General features: G+C 44.4%; 1 protein-coding gene across 1 annotated transcript; it reads left to right on the top strand.

Moving 5' to 3' along the window:
- Window positions 1–2016: 2016 nt before the first annotated feature.
- Window positions 2017–5792, top strand: BOLA3 (bolA family member 3). Its single transcript, XM_056860107.1, has 4 exons — window positions 2017–2205; window positions 2455–2581; window positions 4016–4104; window positions 5681–5792. Exons 1-4 carry the CDS (start codon window positions 2017–2019, stop codon window positions 5750–5752), a joined length of 477 nt encoding a protein of 158 aa, XP_056716085.1. The 3' UTR covers window positions 5753–5792.
- Window positions 5793–21408: the final 15616 nt, after the last annotated feature.

A 21408-nucleotide genomic window follows, 5' to 3' on the forward strand; every position in this document is an offset into this window, starting at 1 on the left:
AAGAATTGGCAGGCAGGGCAAGGGATAACCTGCCCAGCAGAATCTTCCCCTTCCAAATCTGTTTCTGTGATTCTGTGTATCTTCAAGGGGGGAAGGTCATAATTGGAAACGAAGATTTCCATTAACACAAAAAATACTTCTCGATCTATCACAAATACTGATTGGAGTGACTTCATGACTTTATTTCTGAGAAGAAGCTACTGAAGCCACCTTTATTTCAGAAAGGCCAGGCTTTTATATAGCTCCTGAAATAAATTTTTAGGTGCCTACAGGGCAAAGGAAGAAGGGAGCTGGGGTAAAGTAAAGAAGGGGGAGTGGGGCGAGGCAGATACGGAGAACCAGAGGCTGCCCAGCAAGGACCCCTCTGGCCATTCCCAGCTGCACTCTTAGTGATAATGTATTATGAATTTAAAGATTTAGCTAGAGGGAGGGGCGAGATATGCATCTGAGAAGACAAAATTACTCCATGCTCATTGGTGGTGAAAAGTCTAATGCAACCATAGTAATTATTGAAAGTGATAGTACAGTAAGGGAAATTACAGGGAGCACATACAGTGGGGGAAACCAAGGACCTCTGGTGCCCTGTTTTGTATTGAATGAGCATCAGGCCTTGCCCTGCCAGGGATGATTACATTAGCCTTTAACATCCTAAGAACTGCTAGCAACATATAGTTATTAAAAATATGAGAATCACTTTCTCCCCATCTAATTTAGCATCCTGTTTTCCTCCCAGTAATCAGCCAGTTGCTTATAGGAAGACCGCAAATAGAACATGAGGAAAACAGCCCCACAGGCTGTCCTCCAAAAACTAGCACTCTGAGATGACATACCTCTGAACCTGGAGGTTAACAGTCTTTGATACATTGGTTCTTGTAGGTTATCCGGGCTGTGTGACCGTAGTCTTGGTATTCTCTTTCCTGACATTTCGCCAGCAGCTGTAGCAGGCATCTTCAGAGGAGTAACACTGAAGGACAGTGTCCCTCAGTGTCAAGTGTGTAGGAAGAGTAATATATAGTCAGAAAGGGGTTGCGTTTGAGCTGAGTCATTGTCCTGCAAAAAGTATCAAAGGTAATGTGCTAATCATTGTCCTGTAAGTATCAAGATAATGTGCTAATGAGGGTGTGGTATGTTAATATGGAACCAGTCTTTGATACACCTCCGTAAACATGCCTGATCCCTCTTTTATAGCCATTAGCCATCACATCAACATGAAAACAACCCAGCTACTTCCTCATAAAGGGGTGAGGTGGCCATAGCGGGGCCCGGAGTTCTCCTGGAATTACAACCGACCATCAGACTACCCTGAAAGAAATGGCATCCTTGGAGGACAATTCTTTTGCATCCCATGTTGGGTGAACTCCCTCCTCTCCCCCAAACTCTGCCTTCTGAAGGCATCTTCAAATCTCCGGGGATTTTCCAAACTTGGAGTTGGCAACCCTAGATAGGGAGTCTGTCTAATCCAGCATTCTATTTCCAGCATGGTCCAGCCAGATGCCTCCAGAAACTCCCAAGCAAAATAGGTAGAGGATGGCCTTCTGTCGGCATCTAGTATTCAGACAGACTGCCACCAGTTGCCTGGGAAATGCCTGGGAAAGTCACCAGAAAACTGAACCAGAAACTCCCAAGCAAAGTAGGTAGAGGATGGCCTTCCGTCGGCATCTAGTATTCAGACAGACTGCCACCAGGACAACTGCCACCAACAACTGCCACCAACTGGTGGCAGTCTGTCTGAATACTAGATGCCGACGGAAGGCCATCCTCTACCTACTTTGCTTGGGAGTTTCTGGTTCAGTTTTCTGGTGACTTTCCCAGGCATTTCAGTGCTTGAAGAGGCGATATGAGAATGAGAGGGAAATGATAATCGGGCTGGGCAGCACTCTGAAGCTGCCGAACATCCTACGCGATCCTCCCGAAACGCGGCGAAGCTTAGTGTGGACTTCTCGTATTGCAGTCGACGGGGTCGTGACGTCATCTCCCCTCGACGCAGACAAGCGCGCTCTCTTCTGACGCGTCGGCATGATGGCTGCCGCTGTTGCTGCCGGGCTGCCTCCCTGCAGGAAAGAGGTCAGTGGCGGCACAGCAAAAGGGCCTGGGGGCACGAGGGATTCCCCCATCGCCCAGGGAACGCTGGCAGCGAGCCCGTCTTCCGGCCTGGCTGTCAGTGCCCTTCCCCGGCGGGCTGCTTTCTCCGGCAAGGTGGTGGCAGTACTGTGCGTACCTCATTCCCTCCAGCAACCAGCTTGGTTTCCGCCGTAGGGTGCACTACCAGTAGCAGCCTGCGCTGCTAAAGGCAGTAAATTGCCTGTGGCCAGTTCACGAGGCGTTCACGCTGGATCAAATTACTTCTCCTTGGTTGAAAGCGGAGTGGAATTTAGTCTTGTTCTTGTAATTAGGGACACGTGTCGCTTTCTCTTTATTTTGTACTGAACTAACCTCTTTCTGTACATCCATTAGATCTTTTTTCTCCTGCGCAGCACATTGCGAAAGTTTGCTTCACAGACCAATGGTGAAGCCAGGGTGGCTCAAATCCTTAAAGAGAAATTCCCTCAAGCTGCAGCTATCAAAGTGGTGGATATATCAGGTAGCTTGCTACACTTCAGGCTTTGCACTAGTTTTAGTACATTATTTGCATTTTTTAGGGACTCTGAATCTTAGCAGTAACCTGGCAGGTCGCTGAAGTTTCACTATTAATTTTCAAGTTGTGTTTAATGATACAGGTTTGAGTAGTCTTTCCTTAGCCTGCAGCTAGAACTCAGTTTTTGAACCCACCTTTCCACAATGCCCAAGACAGCTTACAAAATATAAGCATATAGAATAAAACAAACAAATTAAAATGCAGCATTGTCACTACTAGCTGTCAGAGACATTCATTCATTACTTTCACTAAAAGTGTGTTGAAATAATTCCATTTAGCTCCTTTTATGGGAGGAATAGAGTATAAGAGCTTTCAGTACTATATCTGGTAGGCTGTTCCTATGTGAGCACAGCCACTGAAAACAAGCACCATGGGCTGGAGCAGAATATGCCTCCCAAATAGAGGGGACTGTCAGAAGTGAAGGTCCTTATGACCTTAATTGGCATATGGGATTTTATGGGGGAAAGTGGTCCATTATATGCAGATCCCAGGCTGTAAAGGTCTTTAATCATCAGCTTATTGATAAGATTCAACCCCTAAGCTCCAGAGAATTAAAGAGCACTGGCAACAATAGAGTGACCCTTGCAGCACCACGCAGGTCAGATCCCAAACCAATGATTTGATGTCCTGAGTAGAAACCTGTTGTGTCTTTCCAGACCAAAGAGAGGGAAACTGTCAGAGGGCCTTTGTCTCATATTTTGTTAGTGATTTCTTAATTTTCTAAATGTCTTAGCATTTGTGTCGGAGTGAAGAGCTATGAAGTCACACAGGGTACAAACTTAAAATATTTACTATATGAAAATGTGTTTGGGGAGTTGTGATGCTGATATAATTAATGAGTGATCAGTGATTGCTCTACTCAAAGTGCATTGCTGTAACCAATACATGAAGTACCAAAGAATACATAATAAGATCAGGTCCCTGCTAGAGAGAACTCAACTGGTTCATGAGGCCAAGTTGGTGAAAGGTACCCTTGGCCATCACCTCCACCTGAGAATCCAAACACAAAGTGGGGTCCAGAAGAACCCCCAAACTATGCACCTATTCATCAGGGGGATGTAAATGCATCTAGAACAGGCAAGTGTTCCATAATTTCTAATTTGTCAAGGTTAGGCTGCAACTTTTTAGCCTTTGTCTACTGCAGAAAGTTGTACAGTTCAACCTTGCAAATTGGATGTGGCCTCTGGCTCATGTTGTATGGCCTTGTTTTTCAAACAAGATGTCTGTCCTTAACTGAGTATGTTAAAGAATTACCCATCCCTATTCTTTCCATTCTTTTTAAAAGTGATATTCGAAGTCAGAGTGCATTAAGAGATTGTTAAAACTAAAATAGCTGCTTCAAAACAAGCCAGTGGGAAATGGAAATCAATTTTTTTCAAGGTGGCTGTGGAGCAATGTATGAAATTCATATAGAATCTGAAGAGTTTAAGGAAAAGAGAACTGTTCAACAGCACCAAATGGTCAATCAGGTAAGCTAGCTGCCATGTTCTGGAGTGGGGGCTCGCTTGACTGGTTCTTAATCATTTTTCTGTGTTAATGCAGTGGGAGGTAAGGCCAAATAATGGGTTAGATCCTGTCTGAACTCTGTGCATGGTACTTCCCCACCTCTGGCCTCTCAAAGCAACCCAGAATGCCCCCTGAAATGCTATTCCTGGGGGATGGGGGACCCCTGGGGCAAACTGTTGAGGAAGTTGAAAGGCTGCCATAGGAGGGGGAAGCTGACCCCACTCTTGCATGTGCAGATCTTTTTGATGGGCTCCAACCCAGTATGTTAGGCCATTCTCCTGTTTTTGTTAAACCAAATGCAGTCAGGAGAGAAGAGAAGGCACTCATTTCATTTAGGAAGTTAGGTCATTTAACCTTTTTCCTCTGTACCAGTCGTCTGGTCAACAGACTTTCTGTGATTTTTTTGTTTTGTTATGCTCCTGCAAAATTTGAACATTTCTAAGTAGTTATGTTCTGGCTTTTAACATTTGCTGCACAATCCTATGCAGAGTAATACCCTTCTAAGTCAATTCAAGTCAGCGGTCTTAGAAGGGTATAATTTACAGTCTGTTTTTATATTTTTAATCATATTTTTTTAGTTTGAGTTTAATTTTGATTTTTTTAAATTTTTATTGCTGTTTCTGCAGTTTTATGTTACTTTTTAATTTTATTGCTATTGTGCTGAAGCTGCTAATATACTGGTATTGCCACAGTTTTAACACAAAGTGATACATATTTTAAGAAGAAGACTAGCCCAAGGTCACTCCGCTGGCTTCATGTGTAGGAGTGGGGAACCAACTGGTTCAACAGATTAGAGTTTGCTGCTCATGTGGAGGAGTGGGAAATCAAACCCGGTTCTCCAGATTACAGTCCACCACTCTTAACCACTACACTACTGTTTTTAAATCGTAGTCCACCTTGAGCATTTTCGGTGGAAAGAGCAGCAGGATAGAAAACATATAAAAATAATAAAATAAATCCTCCTGCTATATGCCTATATAAACAATGTTTGACCCTTATGGATGCCTTGAGGGCAAACCTTTTAGATTCAAGCTTTTTTCAGAGCAATCTGCTCCTTTGGTGCTCAACTTCCATTCCTGCCCTTTCCCAATCTCCATTCCATTTATTAAAAAATTAATGAGCTGTTCAGGTTCCAAGTCTTAGCCAAAAGGAACTAGAATAAATGATTTACTGAATGCTTACATGCATAGGCTTGATAGTTGGTTATCTGGATGTTCATTTCAGATGGCATCGTGCTTTAAGGGATAACTAATTTATTGTGGCACAAGTTTTGGAGGCTCATTATGGCTCAATAAATATGTTTAGCACAACACAGCTGTTTTGGCTGCTTTCACAGCTGGCTCTCTGAAATGTGATATAAGAAAAAAGTTCATTTTATTTGTGCCTGGACTTAAATAACTCCTTCTAGTGCTTATTTTGGCATTGATAGTGGCTGTTTTTTATCAATCTATCTAAATCAAAACCTGCTCTATTATCCTTTATATATATTTTTTCATGCTGTATCTTGTAATAGTTACGTGTAACACTTTTCATTTCCAGGCTTTAAATGAAGAGATTAAAGCAATGCATGGGCTACGGATATTCACTTCTGTTCCTAAGCACAGAGACTAGAACTGGCGAGTGACGCACAGGATTTGTGGAAACTGGTGAGGCTGTGGGAGGATGCCCAGGGGCCCAGGATTATGCTTGAATTTGTATTAGAGTTTTTGTTTTTTTATGCCTGGGATCATATTTCAAATAAACTCATTGTGCAAGTATACACTGAAACAAACAAAAACACACAAGACTGACTTGAGAAACATTTATTTCTGATTTAGCTGTCAGATCTCGGTCGTATCAATTGAGCAGTTTTCCCAGGATGACTGATGTTGTAATAGACGTCTCTTGCTTTATAAAGTTGAATTTAGGGGCAAGTGTTATCAGTATGTGAATGATGCCCAACTCTCTCTGTCTTGTCCATCTAAATCTAGGAAAGTGGTGGAAGTGCAGAATCAATGCTTGGAGGCCATAAAGGGCTGGCTGAGAATGAACAAACTGAAACTTAAATCTAGACGAGATGGAAGGACTGTGGATTGGGAGTTATGCTGATATGGGATTGTTCTGGATGGGTTTATATTCTCCTTGAGGTTTGCTATTTGGGAATGTTCCTAGACTCTTCTGTGTTCCTTTATAATTAGCTGACAGAAGAAGCCAGGGTGCTTCTATCTGTTTAGGTTTGTCTGCCACAGTAATACACTCGTGGATAATGTTACATTACTGTAACATGCTGCATTATTCAGAATATTCAGCATGTTAACAAAATGCAGCAGCTGGGGTGCTAACTGGGATCTGCTGCAGTGAACATATTAACACCCTAATATGCCAACCACACCGATTCCCAGTTTGTTTCCAGGCCCAATTCCAAGTGGTGGTTTCAGCCCTTAAATCCCTAAATGGTGTGGGTTCCATGTACCTGATGGATCACTTCCACCCATACAAACCAGCCCAGGTCTTCAGATCATCCCTACAGAAACCAATTCTTCTAGAGACCCAGTTATCAGGGACATCTGGGACGGCTTCCGCTGCAAGACTACAGCTCTCCCTCCCTGTAAAGGTGAAGGTCTTCCAGAGGTCCCTGGCCCAAGAAGTGTCTGACTGTCCTCAACCAGGGCCAGGGCTTTCTCGGCCCTGGCCCCGGCCTGGTGGAACTCTCTCTGATGAGAACAGGGTGCTGCGGGATCTTACCCATTTCCACAGGGCCTGTAAGACAGATGTTCTGCCAGGCCTACGGTTGAGGGTAGCAATAGTTTCCATCATGGCTGGTCTCTCTTTCCTGCCCCTTCTCTATGCTTTCCATCATTTAATTGGGGAGCCTGGCTGCTCCTCTTGAGTTGGCCAAGGCCCTGTATTTCAAACTTGTGCGCCATTTGATTTTTGGCTTTGTTTTAATTGGATTTTAACTGAATTTATAGTTTTAATTAATACTGTTCAAATTGAATGTTTTATTGTTTTATGGCATGTTGATGTGACCCACCCTGAGGCCATCCATGGCTGGGATACAGCGGGATATAAATCTAATTAATAATAATAATAATAGAAGAAGGCCTTTGATGGTGCTTTAAAATGTTTTTATTCTTCTAGAGGTTAGGAATTTAATTTCACTAAATTTTTATTTGTATTCTATATTTTTATTGTAAGCTGCTTTGTGTGTATATGTAACAGAAAAGCAGGATGTAAGTTTTTTAACATAATAAAAATATAAAACTATATCAAAAACTGTATTCAAATAGAGTGTGCTGTAAGAAGGAGGTACTTGCAGGCTTGCTAGAGTTGCTGAGTTTATGTTGGATGGAGCTGCTGCAGGTGCTGAATGCCTGCTTGTTGGTTAGGGAAGGTTCCAAAATGTGTGCCCTGCAGGGATCATAGGAAGCTTTACTAAGTCTCAGGTGCTCCTTTTATCATACCAGGTGCAGCTGTGGGATATGCCTTTCTATACAAAGGCAGGTGTATGGCACTTCCTCCCAGTACCTCCCTTATACACCCTCCCACCCTTCATCGACTAAAGTCACTGGCATGTACAGAATCTGACCGTCCAACTTGTGAATTTTTGTGCTGCTTTCTTTTTCTGGCTATAGGGCTGTGAAGGGGTCTCCATCAGGTGCTGAACTCATAGACCCCAGTTTCCTGCTTTTCATCACCTAGTGCAAGGGGACACTTTTAACACCCTGGCGCAATATACAGCATGTCACTAGAAGTGGTTGCTTACCTTTCTGAAGTTCTTGCATTGAGCAAGACTTCTGAGGATGTTCAGTTCCATAAGCAGAGCCCCAGCATGGGTGGGTAGTTCAGATTTTAGCCTTTATCTTCCCAACAACCATCCTGTAAGGTAGGTGAAGCAGAGAAGGTGACTGACTGGCCCATGGTCATTCAGTGAGTTCATGGTTGAGCAGGGATTTGAACCTGGGTTTCTCTGATCCTTGTCTGACTCTTTTACCACTGTGCTACAATGGCTCTCTGTATCGCTACTGTGTCAATACTAGCCATGCAGTTCATTGTGTCCGTGCCTCATCTGACCGACATCTTACCTGCCTAGATGGAGTGTCATAATGTGGCACTAACAGCTCAGCTCCATTGTACATTTAGCATACAGTTCACTTATACTCATGTACTATTTTATTTTGTGTGTGGTAAATAGTTCATCTCTTCAAAGCCCTGTGATTTTGACTGCACATCCACAGATGCTATGCGGTACCATCCCTGTTGCGGTTCATGTAACATCACTGGGCCCTGCTCCTTGTAAATTACAAGGTGTAGGAAGCTGGGGACCCAGCAATCCATGGTTGTAGTCACCAGGGGGCACCAGAGACCAGTTCAAAAGCTGCAGTTTCATGTTCCCACTACCAGTAGTAAGTAACTGGTTGGCTGCACTTTCATTTTTTTAGCCACCAGGGGACCCCAGAGAACAGTTAAACAGCTGACTTTACAGCTCATGGCCACTAAGTCAACAATGGAAATGCTGATGGCAGAGCCTTTGACCACATGCTGTGCCAGGAAGAAAAGCAAAACAATGTGTCACTGAAGATGCTTCATTGCTCTCTTGCACCTCCTGGCGCATGTAAAGTGTAGCTGCAGCAGTTTAATCGCTCTCTGGTCTAGACTGGTGGCTGTAAAGTGCCAGTGAAACTGCTTAAGCATTCTTTCTTGCTACAGCTGTTCTCAAGCCGTGGGTCAGGTTCCCAGAAGGGAATTGTGTCTTCCTTTCAGGTGGGTTGCAAAGCCAGGAGGAAGGAAGAGGAAGAAGGTGAGCTGGGAGAAGGTAATGAATAGCAAATTTGGGTTTGCCTGGGTATAATGGGTGAAATGAGCATGAAATATAGCCTGTTGTTCAGTAATGCTATATATTTATAATTACTAAGCATGAAGAATAAAATATGAAGCTGTTCGGTGTTAACAGATATGAGAGTGGAGTTACTTTGCAGATGAGCCCTGAAAAGTATAGCAAGTTTAGAAATGGGCCTCATTTCAAAAATTTTGGATACTACTGGGGTATAGGCAGGGTGTGGCATGAAAACTTGAAAGTTGAAGCAACCCCTACATGTTGTAGTAACCCTTGGTGTGGTGCTGGTGTGCCACATGTGCTGAGTATGAACAAGGCCTTCTGTCTAAAGGTAGACCATCCTCACCTCAGTTTGGGGCATCCAGCAGCCCACTCCTTCAGCAAGCACCCAGGGCCTGGTTGCTGTCAGCAAAGGCAGGAGGGGAGAGCCTTGCAAAGGAGCTTGGTCCAAAGCATACTTGCTCAAGGCCCCTCCCTCAATGGATACCATTTGGAGGCGGCAAAAGAGAAGACAGACTGTAAACTGGTTCTGGTTGGGCCAAAAGCATCAGCCATACAAAGGGATCGCAACAGATAAATGTTTGTAGTTGGGGGGGGCATAACTAAGTGTGCCAGAAGTATAGAATGAAGGCACATGATACAACAGCCTTGCTGAAGCTAAAGTGGAATTGGATCTGCCTTGAAAAGGAAAGAGAAACTGGAGCCATGAGAAAGCTTATCATGGGCTTTGTTGCACTGGTGTTAAGAATAACAGAAGAGGGCTATGCAAAAGGCTTGTATGCTCCCTTTTCCAGGTCTGCACAGAGCAAACTCAGTTGTACTTTATGCCGGCTCTGGAGATGCTCAAGATGGTTGGGGACTGTGCCTCAAAGAGTCAAGTGATCAAGTGGCGATAATCCTACAGGGCAAAGTAAGGGTTATAATATGGGACAAGCAGTAATTTACTACTTAGAATGTATAGATGTCTGCAGTGCAGCATTACTTGGAACTTAACCCTGTTTGAATGCACATGACTTGCTTCCAAGTAAAAATAAGGAACTAGCTGAGAGGATGGCCGACAGTAGCAGGCATAAAAATAATTCCTTTCAGTACTCAAACTTGCCTGACCCAGCAGGGATATTGTTCCATATCTCTGTTGTAGTTAAGGTTGAATGGCAGCAAATACTGCTGCTACTCCCACTGGGGGAATTCTATACCCTTCGCCACATTTAATTCCTCCAGCGAAGATGGGAGTTCCCCTTTCCTCAATATTCACCTTTCAGGGGTTAATTTTCAAACCAGTACTCACATCTGTCTAGAAAGCCTCCTAGCGACTGATGGGGAAAAGGTGTCTATTCTTAACTGGTAATGGAGGAAAGCTACTCTGCACATGCTTAAGTACCCTCATCACTCCCTGTGTTCTCAGGCTAGCAAAAGGAGGACTGCAAGCAGCCAAACAGGAAACAAATGATACATTTTCCTGTTTTATCCTGTTCTCTCTGCCCAGAGCTTGTGCTTCCCCTTTTGGAGCAAGTCATGTGATTTTATGCTTTGACCAATTAGAGTTGTGAAAGACCCCCTGCTCTCTCTGTCCTTCTGCAGGAGTGAGAACAGCCACCTTCCCTTTGCAGAGAGCACTTCAGTGAATCTCTTCCCTGATCCTGTAGGTCCTCCCAAAAAGCAGTTTTGCTTAGTAGTCAATGAAAGGCACTCTAGATGCACTCAGAGGGACTTTTAACATGTTCCTGCCTGCTAGTAGAAATCATCATTGGCCACCAAGCACAAATATAGTCCCAAGGGTGTTTGGAGGAACCATGAGACATAAGGGTAGTGAGAAATGGGGAGTTCCAATTCTTTCTGGAGGAAGAAATGGGGAGTTCCAATTCTTTCTGGAGGAAGAATTGGGGGCTGAGTATTTTGGGAAGGAACACAGGGACCTAGGCAGCTAAATGCCAGGACTAAGGGAATTGTTATTACAGATGTTATCGTGAAACAAGGCTATGATATGAAAACTGCATGCCACAATAAACGTGTTAGTGTTTATGGTGTCTCAGACACTTTTTATTGCATCTACTACCTCAAATGGACTAGCACAGCTCTCCCACAGAGGCTTGTAAAACCACCAGGTTGTGTACTTATGAGGGGCAGGATCTGGATATTCCAGAGGGCAAAACCCTGAGCCAGAGTGTGGGAGATAAATTGGCAGAAGCTCCGTCCAGTGGGGAAGGGAGTTGAATACCTGCACAGGGAGGAAACGGGAGAGGGGGAGTTTCTGCTGGGATTATCCAGAGGGGGAGCAGCATTCCTCAGGGTGGAAGAGGGACATGTGGAATGTGATTAGTAAATCAAAATTATATATCCATTTTAACAAATCAGTTCAGGCAAGGGCTCACAAAATTGCTCCTTGTTTTGCAACTGCATGGTTTTGTCACCAGATGGCGAAAGTACAGCGTCTTCTTGGTGGTGTCTTGAGTCCCGGGATCCCCGAAACTTTGCCTGCAGCTCTAATTGGTCAGTGCCACGGAATAACGTGACCAATATTAAACTCAAATCCCGAGTAGGCGGATATATAGAGTTTAGGAAGAAATTAGCCCCCTTCGGAAACGGAGTCAGTGGTTTGTGCCGGGGCCTGGGTGAAATCTCCTCCTTGACTGCATCTGGGAAGGGAAAATGAACGATAGGGTTAGCCCTATCAGAGTGCCGTTGAGCATATGCAGAGTGGCTTTTCTGAGCAAAAATGGACAGCCTAGGGAGCCCCGTGGCGCAGAGTGGTAAGCTGCAGTACTGCAGTCCAGCCGGCTCAAGGTTGACTCAGCCTCCCAGCCTTCCGAGGTCGGTAAAATGAGGACCCAGCTTGCTGGGGGTAAAGGGAAGATGACTGGGGAAGGCAATAAATATAGTCTGCCTAGTAAACATTGGGATGTGACGTCACCCCATGGGTCAGGAATGATCCAGTGCTTGCACAGGGGGCCTTTACCTTTTACCTAGGGTTGTGGAGAGAATTTCTGTGTAGCATGAGCCCTGGTTCAAAAATGAAACCCAAACGATTGGATATTTGGAGGAATAGGGTATATAATCTATAGTAAACAGTCTTCTCTAGGGCAACTAAAACCAGTGCACGCTATGAGAGACGCTAGTCCGCAGCGGCGGCACCCATGTTGGCAGTTTTTGCCTTAATGAAATGCCCCGGAGTGATGTGCGGGGGCCGGGCAAGTCCTCTGATGCAACAGCAACCTAGCTGAAGAGGGCTTAGAAACAAAGCCAGCCTGCTGCTGCTGGACACGCACATCCAGGGCATGACAATAAGGGGCATTGTGGTTTGTTTCGAAGTCTTGGGATTCAGTGGCCTTAGGGTGGGGTGGAAGACTCAGCAATCCCCAGCAAGCAGTCTCAAGGCACCATTCATACTAGCATCTGTCAAAATCAAGCAAGTTCGATTTATTTTAGCTGGCTTGTATATAACTTTTGCAGGAGAAATGTATGCTGGATAAATGTGCCTCAGAGCTGGAGGGGGAGATATGTGTGTGGATTTGTTTGCATATCATGGAACCAACTAGCAGATCTAAAAGAACACATTTTCCTGGGGATATAGCTGCACTTTTCATACATGAAGTGCAATTGCTGGAAGCCCAGTGTGCATGTGTGCACATGCACACACAGCCTCATCCCTGACCCACTCTGCTTGAGGGCACGTATCTCTTTGGGCATGCAGAGTACAATGGGGGTAGTTGTTCCAAGGGCAGAAGTTTCCCCACTCTAAAGCTGTTGCTTAACACTTCCAGGGCATCAGGTTCCCAGTTTTGTATTTTATTTATTTTATTTTTGTAATATGCCATTTAAACATCAGCACTGGTATAGCCACTGTTACGAAACTGAAACCCACAACTCTGAAAAAGGGATCAATGTGAAATAGAAATGGTTTCTAAAAAAAGATGAGTGGTGTATGTACCATTTTGACTTTCTGACAGAAAAAAACCAACTGGTTGCTGAGTAGACACAAAGCAGTGATCTCTCAGGAGCAGATGGAGTGAATGAATCTTGAGATGGAGAAGAATGGGGGGAGGGGGAAGAGGAAAAGTCATCCCTAGTTACCAGGAAGGAAACCTCCCTATCAATTCAATCTTAGTGGAACAGAGACTAGCTATAACTGTCCAGTTTTGTTTATTAGGAATCTGGCAGAGCTCTCATTGGAAGAGGCATTGCTCTTACAGTGTCCATACTTGATAATTAAGGCAAAAAGATTTTAATGGAGCCAATGTGGTATAGTGGGGGTGGGTGGGTAGCCGCTGTGGAGCTGGTACTTACAGTCTGGGTAGTCGCGCATGTGGGTGGCATGGAGCCACTTGTGTAGAGGTTAAGAGTGTCAGACTAGAAGCTGGGAGACTCAGGTCTGAATCTACACTCTGCCATGGAAACTTGCCATGTGACCTTGAGGCAGTCCCCTACTCTCAGCCTTACCTAGTTCACAGGGTTGTGGGGATAAAATGCAGGAGCGGAGAAGGATGTCACCTGGTTTGGGTCCCCACTGGGAAGAAAGACTGGATAGAAATGAAGTAAATACATAAATATAATGGGTTCTTGAAGCTGAGAAAGTTCCGGACATCAATTCTAACACAGAGTGGATTACCCTATTTACCTAACTGGATCTCCTTGGGGTTTATGAATGGCACCGGTCAGCAGTAACATTCTTGGCTAGCATTACCAGTAGAAGGCCACACATACCAGTATAACCTTTGCAAATCTGATCCCAGCTGGAGAAGAAAGGGACAACGCCCAAAACATTTAAGCACCCCTTGCCTGGTCCCAAGCTCTAGTCCTTGCACCTATCCCATCTATATGAAAATAGATCATGCACCTCTATCGCCCCTGGTCATTTTCCAGGATTTGGAGAGCAGGAAACATATCCTGAAGGTGGCAATGCATCTATTTGTGTACTTCTATGCAGAGTGATACAGTGGTACCCATGTCTTCTCCATTATTTTTAAGTGGCAAATCTGGAAAAAGAACAATGGCAAAGGTGTGTCCAAGGTGTGGAGCAACGGTTGGTAGTCTAGACCTGCTGTGTTCTCTCGTTTTTTGCACAAAGGTGAGGGTGATTGGGGGGGGGGCTATCTTTCAACAGAGCTGTAAGCAGGAGCACGGTACGTTGTCAATGTAATGGATGCCAGCTACACACAAGAAAGCCCAGAGTAAAAATCACAGACACATAAAACCTAAGTTTTACCTACTCACCTTTCAATATGGCCTGTCAGGTAGCACGGATGGATCTTTTCTGCTTTCATTTGGAAGCCCAAAGAATGCCCTCCTTCCTTTCCTGCAGGTATAGGGTAATGTTAGAGCTTTCTACACCGAAGAAATGCCTTTAAAAAGACATGGTGAGGATCTTACAGTTCCCTCCTATCTCCACAGGATAGATAGGTTCTTCGGCTGCTTTAGTAACAGGGAGTAATAGTTGATATAAGTTTTATGTTGGATTGTTCATATGCTGTGCCCTTTTTTGAGGTAACCAAGTGGCATTCTGGGAAAGAAGATGGAGCCGATTTCAGGATAGAAGTGATTTTAGTTCCGACAGTGTTGCAGTTTATGTTTAACTACACTTCCTGCCTTTCCCCTGATTGGAGTGTAACATTTTGTTGAGCCAGCCAGGAGGTTTTGAAGTGAGAGGCTTTTACCTTCCAAAAGTCTAACATACAAAGCTGTGAGAGAAAAAGGCCCCGAGGGAAAGAGGCCGTATGAAGGAATTAAATGGTGAGAAACATCATCACTCACAGCAGTGAGTTTGAAAGGCTGCTTACGGAGGTGGAAGGGCTTTATATCACCTTCAAAAGGAACAGCTGAGGGAAGTTTGTGACTTTGTCACACTTTCTGGGGCAGATTACTGTAAGATATCAACTGCCTTCGCCTTGCTCAGGCATACAATACATGATCTGAAAGGAGCACATTTAAGAGAATTAGAGGATGGGGGGCTGTCTACTTAACTGCAACTAAAAAAGCAGATTGCAGAGCTCAGTGCTGCAACCAAGGAGGCAGCACTGCAGAAGCGTATACTGAGAAAGTAAAACTGCTTGAGGTCCAGTTGCAGAAAAAGGAATCTCGGCTTTGCAAAATGAAGGCACATCTTAAAATCTTATTATCAGGAAAAATGCAACTGAGCTGTTGAAAGCAGTACAGGAACCTCAAGAGTCGTCCCAGTATTTCCTGGTCAGATTGCTGGATTTCAGGCAAAAATTCCTGTTTGCCTCCTAAGAGGCAACTTCTGGCCTGAAGTATGATACTGCCTTGGTACACAACATGATGCTCTTACAAGGATTACAGAGTGATAATGTTAGGACCATGGTGTATCCTTTTTTAAATGACAACCAGGTCACAGATGATACCTTGTTTGAAAAGCTGGACTAGGGTGTCAGAGTGAAGAAAGAGACAAACAACAGAATTGGGGAAATGGTGCCCGGGCAAAGCCAGGGAAAAATCCCACTCTGCAGCATTTGTATGTAGAACCTCAGCATGAGACAAAAAGCTGCCTCTTCATCCAAGGAAAACAGCAATTCATTGTTGAAGGACCTGAGGGAACGAAAAGCCTGAACTGAAGAAATCAAGTATGTGAAAGCTGAAATTAGTCTTTTAAAACAAGCTTTTCAGAATACCAGCCAAAGTACTCTTTACAGGGGCAGAAGAGACATCAGTAGACAATTCTATGGAAGACATTGCTGGACTAATATAGGGCTGAAGGTAGTCAGAACTACTTACACCTGCCATCTCACTCCTAAGCAGAAGACCAAAACTGTCAACTTGATGGGGGGGGGGGAATGTATTATCTGATGCGTCTTAAATTGAGTCAAAACTTAAGCTTTGTGGGATACAGGTGCATAAATGTGCATGCTGTCTAATCAGTTGGTGGAAAACAACCTCCCAGGAGTACCCGAAAGAAGCTGGAAGAACTGTTACATATATTTATTTGTTAACATTATTTATAGTCCGCCTTTCTCACTTGGACTCAAGGCAGATTACAGAGTGAGTCAATACGATCGACGGATAAGACAGTCAATGAACAATGTAATAGGATTAGGGTTGTAGAACCAACCTGAAGTCTAAAAAGAGAACTGAAGCAAAGCGTAACTATTAACATGGCACATTAAATAATGCAAAATTCCATAGGCGGATTCTAGTTCCAACAAGCTATACACGGTAGTATAGACCACGGTCTCTAATAATTTTTCTAAGTAACTTGTGAATTATTTAGTACAGTGCAAGTCTTATTGCCTGTGTGGAAAAACCCTCTTGAATAATTCAGTTTTGCATAGTTTGCAGAAAGCCAGGAGAGTGGGAGCCTTCCTGACCTCCTCAGGCATTCCGTTCCACAAGGTGGGGGCCACAACAAAGAAGGCACATGTACAGGCAGTTGTTGATTTTGCCCATTTGCAGATTGGAACCTGCAGAAAAACCTGTGCCGATGAATGAAGTTGTCATGGTGGAGCATAGGAGAAGAGGTGGTTTTGCAGATATGAGGCTCCAAGGCCAGGAAGTGCTTTGTATATGGTAGCTAATATCTTAAATTGAGCCCAGTAACTGATGGGCAGCCATTGAAGTGCCTGCAGGATGGGAGTAATATGTGCACCATGTAGATATATGAGCAACTTGAATTGAAAGCAGCAAATGACAGACCAGTACCTTATAAAGGATGGATCAAAGTCGAATTTCAGTGAAGGCTCCTGCTTGCTTGACATGCATGATCCTGGCCAAAGAGCTCAAGGGGGCTAACACAAGCAAGCCAACCAAGCCATACGCCACAAGGCAGGGCAACACACACACAATACCAGTCTGGGGCCTGAAAATAACTTTTAGGGGTTGGCCAACAAACAGAACAGCTGTCCAGATGAAGGGAACTTTAAGACTTAATTCAGTGCATCTCAAGAAACCTCACAAAATAACTCCCTTCTCGGCCAGGTTGGCCTTTGCAGGAACCGGTCTCATGTGATTGCATTTGTTCTTGGCCAAGGCTCTAGCTCCTCACAGCCAAAAAGTTATTATTCGCTTCACTGCCCAAAGAACTGCAATGGCCCTGATAGGGGCCGCTGCCATCTGCTTACTGAGGAAGGCTGGCAAGGAGGTGAGTCTTCTCAGTCTGGGATTTCTTTAATTGCTCAACTCTTCAGTATTGAAACTGAAGCCTGGAATTGTGACCTTTATTTGTTTGTTTAGCTTATATCCTGCTTTTCTTGCTGGAGCGTTAAGACTCCTGTGCAAGGGTATAGGGTCTTACAGCATCATAATCCCAAATCCATCACAATTCATTATCATTACTATCTTCCCAGTTTGTAGCTACCAAATAGGCAAGAGGTTTGGAAAAGCAGGCAGGGCATGCTCCTGGGGAGAGGCAGGGCTGGCATTCAGTTCCCAGAATAGATGCCAGGCTGCAAACTGTGGACATTTAAACCCTGAAAACCCCAAAAGGGGTCGCCATATGTCGGCTGCGACTTGGGCACTTTACACACACACACATATCTTGGCATTGCTGGCATAGCCCTTTATGTATCCTGCTTAGCACCATTTACAGCAGGCTTAGATGCACTGAGATTTGCTAAGCTTGGCTGAAGCCCCTTTGACATCAAGAGGACTAGAAAGGGCAGTTTTTTCAGGGCCACATCTTCAGGCTGCTTTCATCCTTCTGTGTATACAGACAATGGCTCCCACTTACCAGTGTGCAACTGAGCTCAAGAGGTCCTAAGCAGTCTTTGGAGGAAACCAATTTAAAAAGTTTGCTTCCCACGCAAGGGGCAGAGAGAGGGTGGAGGCTGGAGAGAGTGCTTTGGGGAACAGTTAACCGTGGTCCTAAACTTTACATGTCTGCAATATTTTTTTTATGACCAACTTGATCCAGATCTGGGGCTGCACCTGTGAGTAATGAGGTATAGCACAGAGTCAGTGTGGTGTAGTGGTTAGAATTAACTAGGACTGGAGAGATTGAGGTTCAAATCCCCATTCAGCCATTACACTCACTAGATTACCTTGGGCCAATCACTGTCAGCTAAACCTACCTCACAGGGTTGTTGTGAGGATAAACTCGAGAAGGGAACCATGCATACCATCCTGTGCTCTTTGAAGGATAAAAGCAGCTTGGATGGCAGCAGATGAAAACCAAGAGGAAGAGGCTCCCTTTAGGACCATTCCTGGGTGTAATGGTCAAAGGCAATGCAGAAGGAGACTAGATACTTCTCTACAGATAATTGCAAATAAAGCATGCTTTTTACATGCTTTATTTGGAGGCTGAGGCTCGGTGTGTGCCTACTCTACAGTTCTACTCACACACATCAAAAAGCACGTGCCACAGAGAAGAGTCTGATGTCTGGTAATTTCTCTGTTGGACAGACATTCCCTGCCAAGGGATGGAAAGAAGACAACTCTGGGCTCTCTTTCTTTTCATGAAAACTTATAGGAGTAGGAGAAACTGCAACAAAAATAATCCCCAGAGATGTGTGAGGTCTTGCAGACCTTTTCCAGTCCCAATATGGAAGGTTGAAATGTGCAATCAGAAATTTCCTAATCATGATCCAGTCCAAGCAATGGCCATTTGAAAACCTTGTAAATCCTCTGAACTGGAACAGAATTCTTTGTGACATTTGAGATCAGCCAGAAACCTTCCCATTTGACAGTAACTGTGGTGCCTCGCTATCTGGTTTCATTTTCCCAGGCAGGAGGGCCAAGGAGGGGAGAAAGTGATTCAACAGATATGTGCCTGGCAGAAATGTTCCTTGGCAGTGCACCTGCTACCTGTGAGTCCGGGGCCAGCTTTGTGTACATATACTGTAATACAGGGTAATTGGGAACAGAACCAGAGGTTTGGCCTTATATTACATTTCCCCTCGCTCTCATGATAGGGAAACTTACCTACAGCAGCAGGGGAATGAGGCACCAGCTTTGCTTGCTTGCATGTGTTGGTAGGCAGGCAGGGCTTTTGTGTTGGGCGGAAATAGAGGAAGAGGCCCAGGCTTTTCCCTCCCTGGTGATAGACCACCCACCCTGGAAACTCGAGTGGGGGAAGTTGAGTCAGAGGCTTAAAACTGTGCTCCTCTACAGTAGAAAAGAGTAAAACACACAATCTTAGGAGACCTGTAAGATCAGTGATAATAAAGAATCATCCCTTCCCTTCTGTCTATGCACAAGAACTGCTGCTTCAGGATCTGACATCTTTCAGGCATCTTTATTAGATCGTTTTTGTAGCTGCCTCTCCAGAAAACTCTTTGAGGTGGCTAACAGCAATTCAAAGTAAAACAATATCATGAAATTAATCAAACATCAAAATAAAAAAACAATTATAAAAATAAAAAGCAGCAGCAATGATGAAAACTTGCTTAAAATGATAAAAATATATCTAAACATTTCCTACTTGTTTTCATGGCCACCAAAGGCTGCCGCCTTAGACAGTTGAACCCAAAGAACAGGATGGCTTAGTTATATCTGATAGAATGACAGAACTGGCATTGCATGACGGTGGATCTGAGGTAAAAAAGAATAATTTTCTTTAAATAAAACAGCTGTGTTCACATTAATTGAATTTATTTAGAAGTATAACAGGGTACCTGTTTCAGTATAGTTCATAAGCGTAATGGTTTCATATAGGTACAGTTCTTTCTTTAAAGTTCCAAAAATAGACTTAGCCAAAAAGGCTGAGTGTGTGACTGGCCCAAGGTCGCCTAGCAAGCTTCCATCACGTGAGTAGGGTTTTGAGCCTGGGTTTCCCAGGTCCTAGTCCTACACCTTAACCACTACACCACGCCGACTGTCTTTTCTTACTCTAGAGGCCTGCATTTTAAACTACAGCCGCATACATATAACCCCACATTAAATCACATAAATAAAACACGTACAAAATATTTACATAGCGAAACACGGCACAGGATGTGCTTATTTAGAAACAAAATCCAAGCAAAGGGAGCTATTCTGCTCCCACTCCACTTTAACACAATGCACTCCACTGTTTGAAGCATGTTTTCTCCTCCCCAGGCTCCAATGAGGAAAATCAGCCAGAAGGGGAGAAAAGTACATCAAGTACCAAACTACAGTGAGGTAAGACACAGGAGGGGGCAAGGATTAGCTCACCTTCATCTATGTGTTACTTTTTTATTTTAAAAAAGACTCTGTCTCCCCCACTCAATTATTCTGGAAAGAAAGGGGAAAACTCACTCACAAAGCAGTTCACCTCTCCCTATACTTGCTCTGCATGTGACAGTTTTACAGTCCACACATAAGTGGAGTGACACTGTTTTAAGCCCATTGACCATTTAGGATTGCGCTTATAATTGCCTATAGAAAAGGGAAGGTTTTTCCTACCTTCCTAAAAATTTCCACTTGTATTCTGCACATCCCTAATGGAAGCACCATACTGAGCAAAAGGTATATTGGGACACAAAAGGGCAGAGGGTCCTGCAAAGGCAATTCATAGTACAAGCAGGTTGTATCCCCCCCTCCCCACAAAAAAAACCCCTCACATCTAGCACCCAGCCAGGGATGCATGAGCAGCCATCCATGCCAGATCAGTTACATGGCCTCAGCTCCAACAGATGGACAATCACTGCTGAGGGACAAGGGAGATGGGAGTCGCACTCCGACCTTTACTCCCTAAACAGACGAGCAGGGCTTCAATGTCCAGTGGTTCACACAAGGACCTTTGAATCAGAGTCTTTTATTAAACGTCCAGTTCCAGAAAAAGCCCTGGAAAGTTTAAATCTTGAATTATACTGGGCTATGCCACAGGCTCAGGGATGGGTAGATAGGACCTACAAGCTGTCAGTTGTCTCTACCTGCCCAAAGGCAGTACTGTCCTCCTTCCCACCCCACACGGGCAAAGCTGCCAGCATAACACAAGGGTCCACCAAGCAGGGGGGGGGGGAACGTCTGTAGAACTTATCACACAAAGTCATTTGATGACGTGAGCCAAGCCACATTTTCTTTTTCTTTGCACATACTGTGTTGCCTAAAGATAATTCACAGTGGGTAGCCGTGTTAGTCTGTCTGCAGTAGTAGAAAAGAGCAAGAGTCCAGTAGCATCTTAGACTAACAAAAATATTTTCTGGCAGGGTATGAGCTTTCGTGAGCCACAGCTGCTCACAAAAGCTCATACCCTGCCAGAAAATATTTTTGTTAGTCTTTAAGGTGCTATTGGACTCTTGCTGTGTTGCCTAAAGATCACCTGCTTCAAACTGGAGATTGTCAGATCCTCCTGGACAAATTAAAAGACAGTCTAGTGGCCCTTTAAGCTCCTGCTTAATTTTGCTGCAACAGACAAACGCATCTACCCCTCTGGAAGCACTCCTTTTGGATTAATGCAAGTCTCCTTCCTTAGGCTAGGTGGAGCTCCTGATTCATGCGTGGGGGTCACCGAAGCCCCTCAGAGGGTGATTGCTAAGGAAGGCAGTGCCTTTCTTGACTCCACCCCAGGACCGACAAGGAGCAACCTTGTTTGTTTTCCCTTTGT

The sequence above is a fragment of the Euleptes europaea genome, chromosome 14 (genome assembly GCF_029931775.1).
Source record: "Euleptes europaea isolate rEulEur1 chromosome 14, rEulEur1.hap1, whole genome shotgun sequence".
Taxonomy (NCBI): domain Eukaryota; kingdom Metazoa; phylum Chordata; class Lepidosauria; order Squamata; family Sphaerodactylidae; genus Euleptes; species Euleptes europaea.

Bases quoted from the DNA above. Each gene is read 5' to 3' on its own strand.
- BOLA3 (XM_056860107.1), top strand. From the start codon at position 2,017: ATGATGGCTGCCGCTGTTGCTGCCGGGCTGCCTCCCTGCAGGAAAGAG. The intron at 2,582-4,015 runs GTAGCTTGCTAC...ATTTTTTTCAAG, and splicing joins CAAAGTGGTGGATATATCAG to GTGGCTGTGGAGCAATGTAT. The intron at 4,105-5,680 runs GTAAGCTAGCTG...TTTCATTTCCAG, and splicing joins AGCACCAAATGGTCAATCAG to GCTTTAAATGAAGAGATTAA.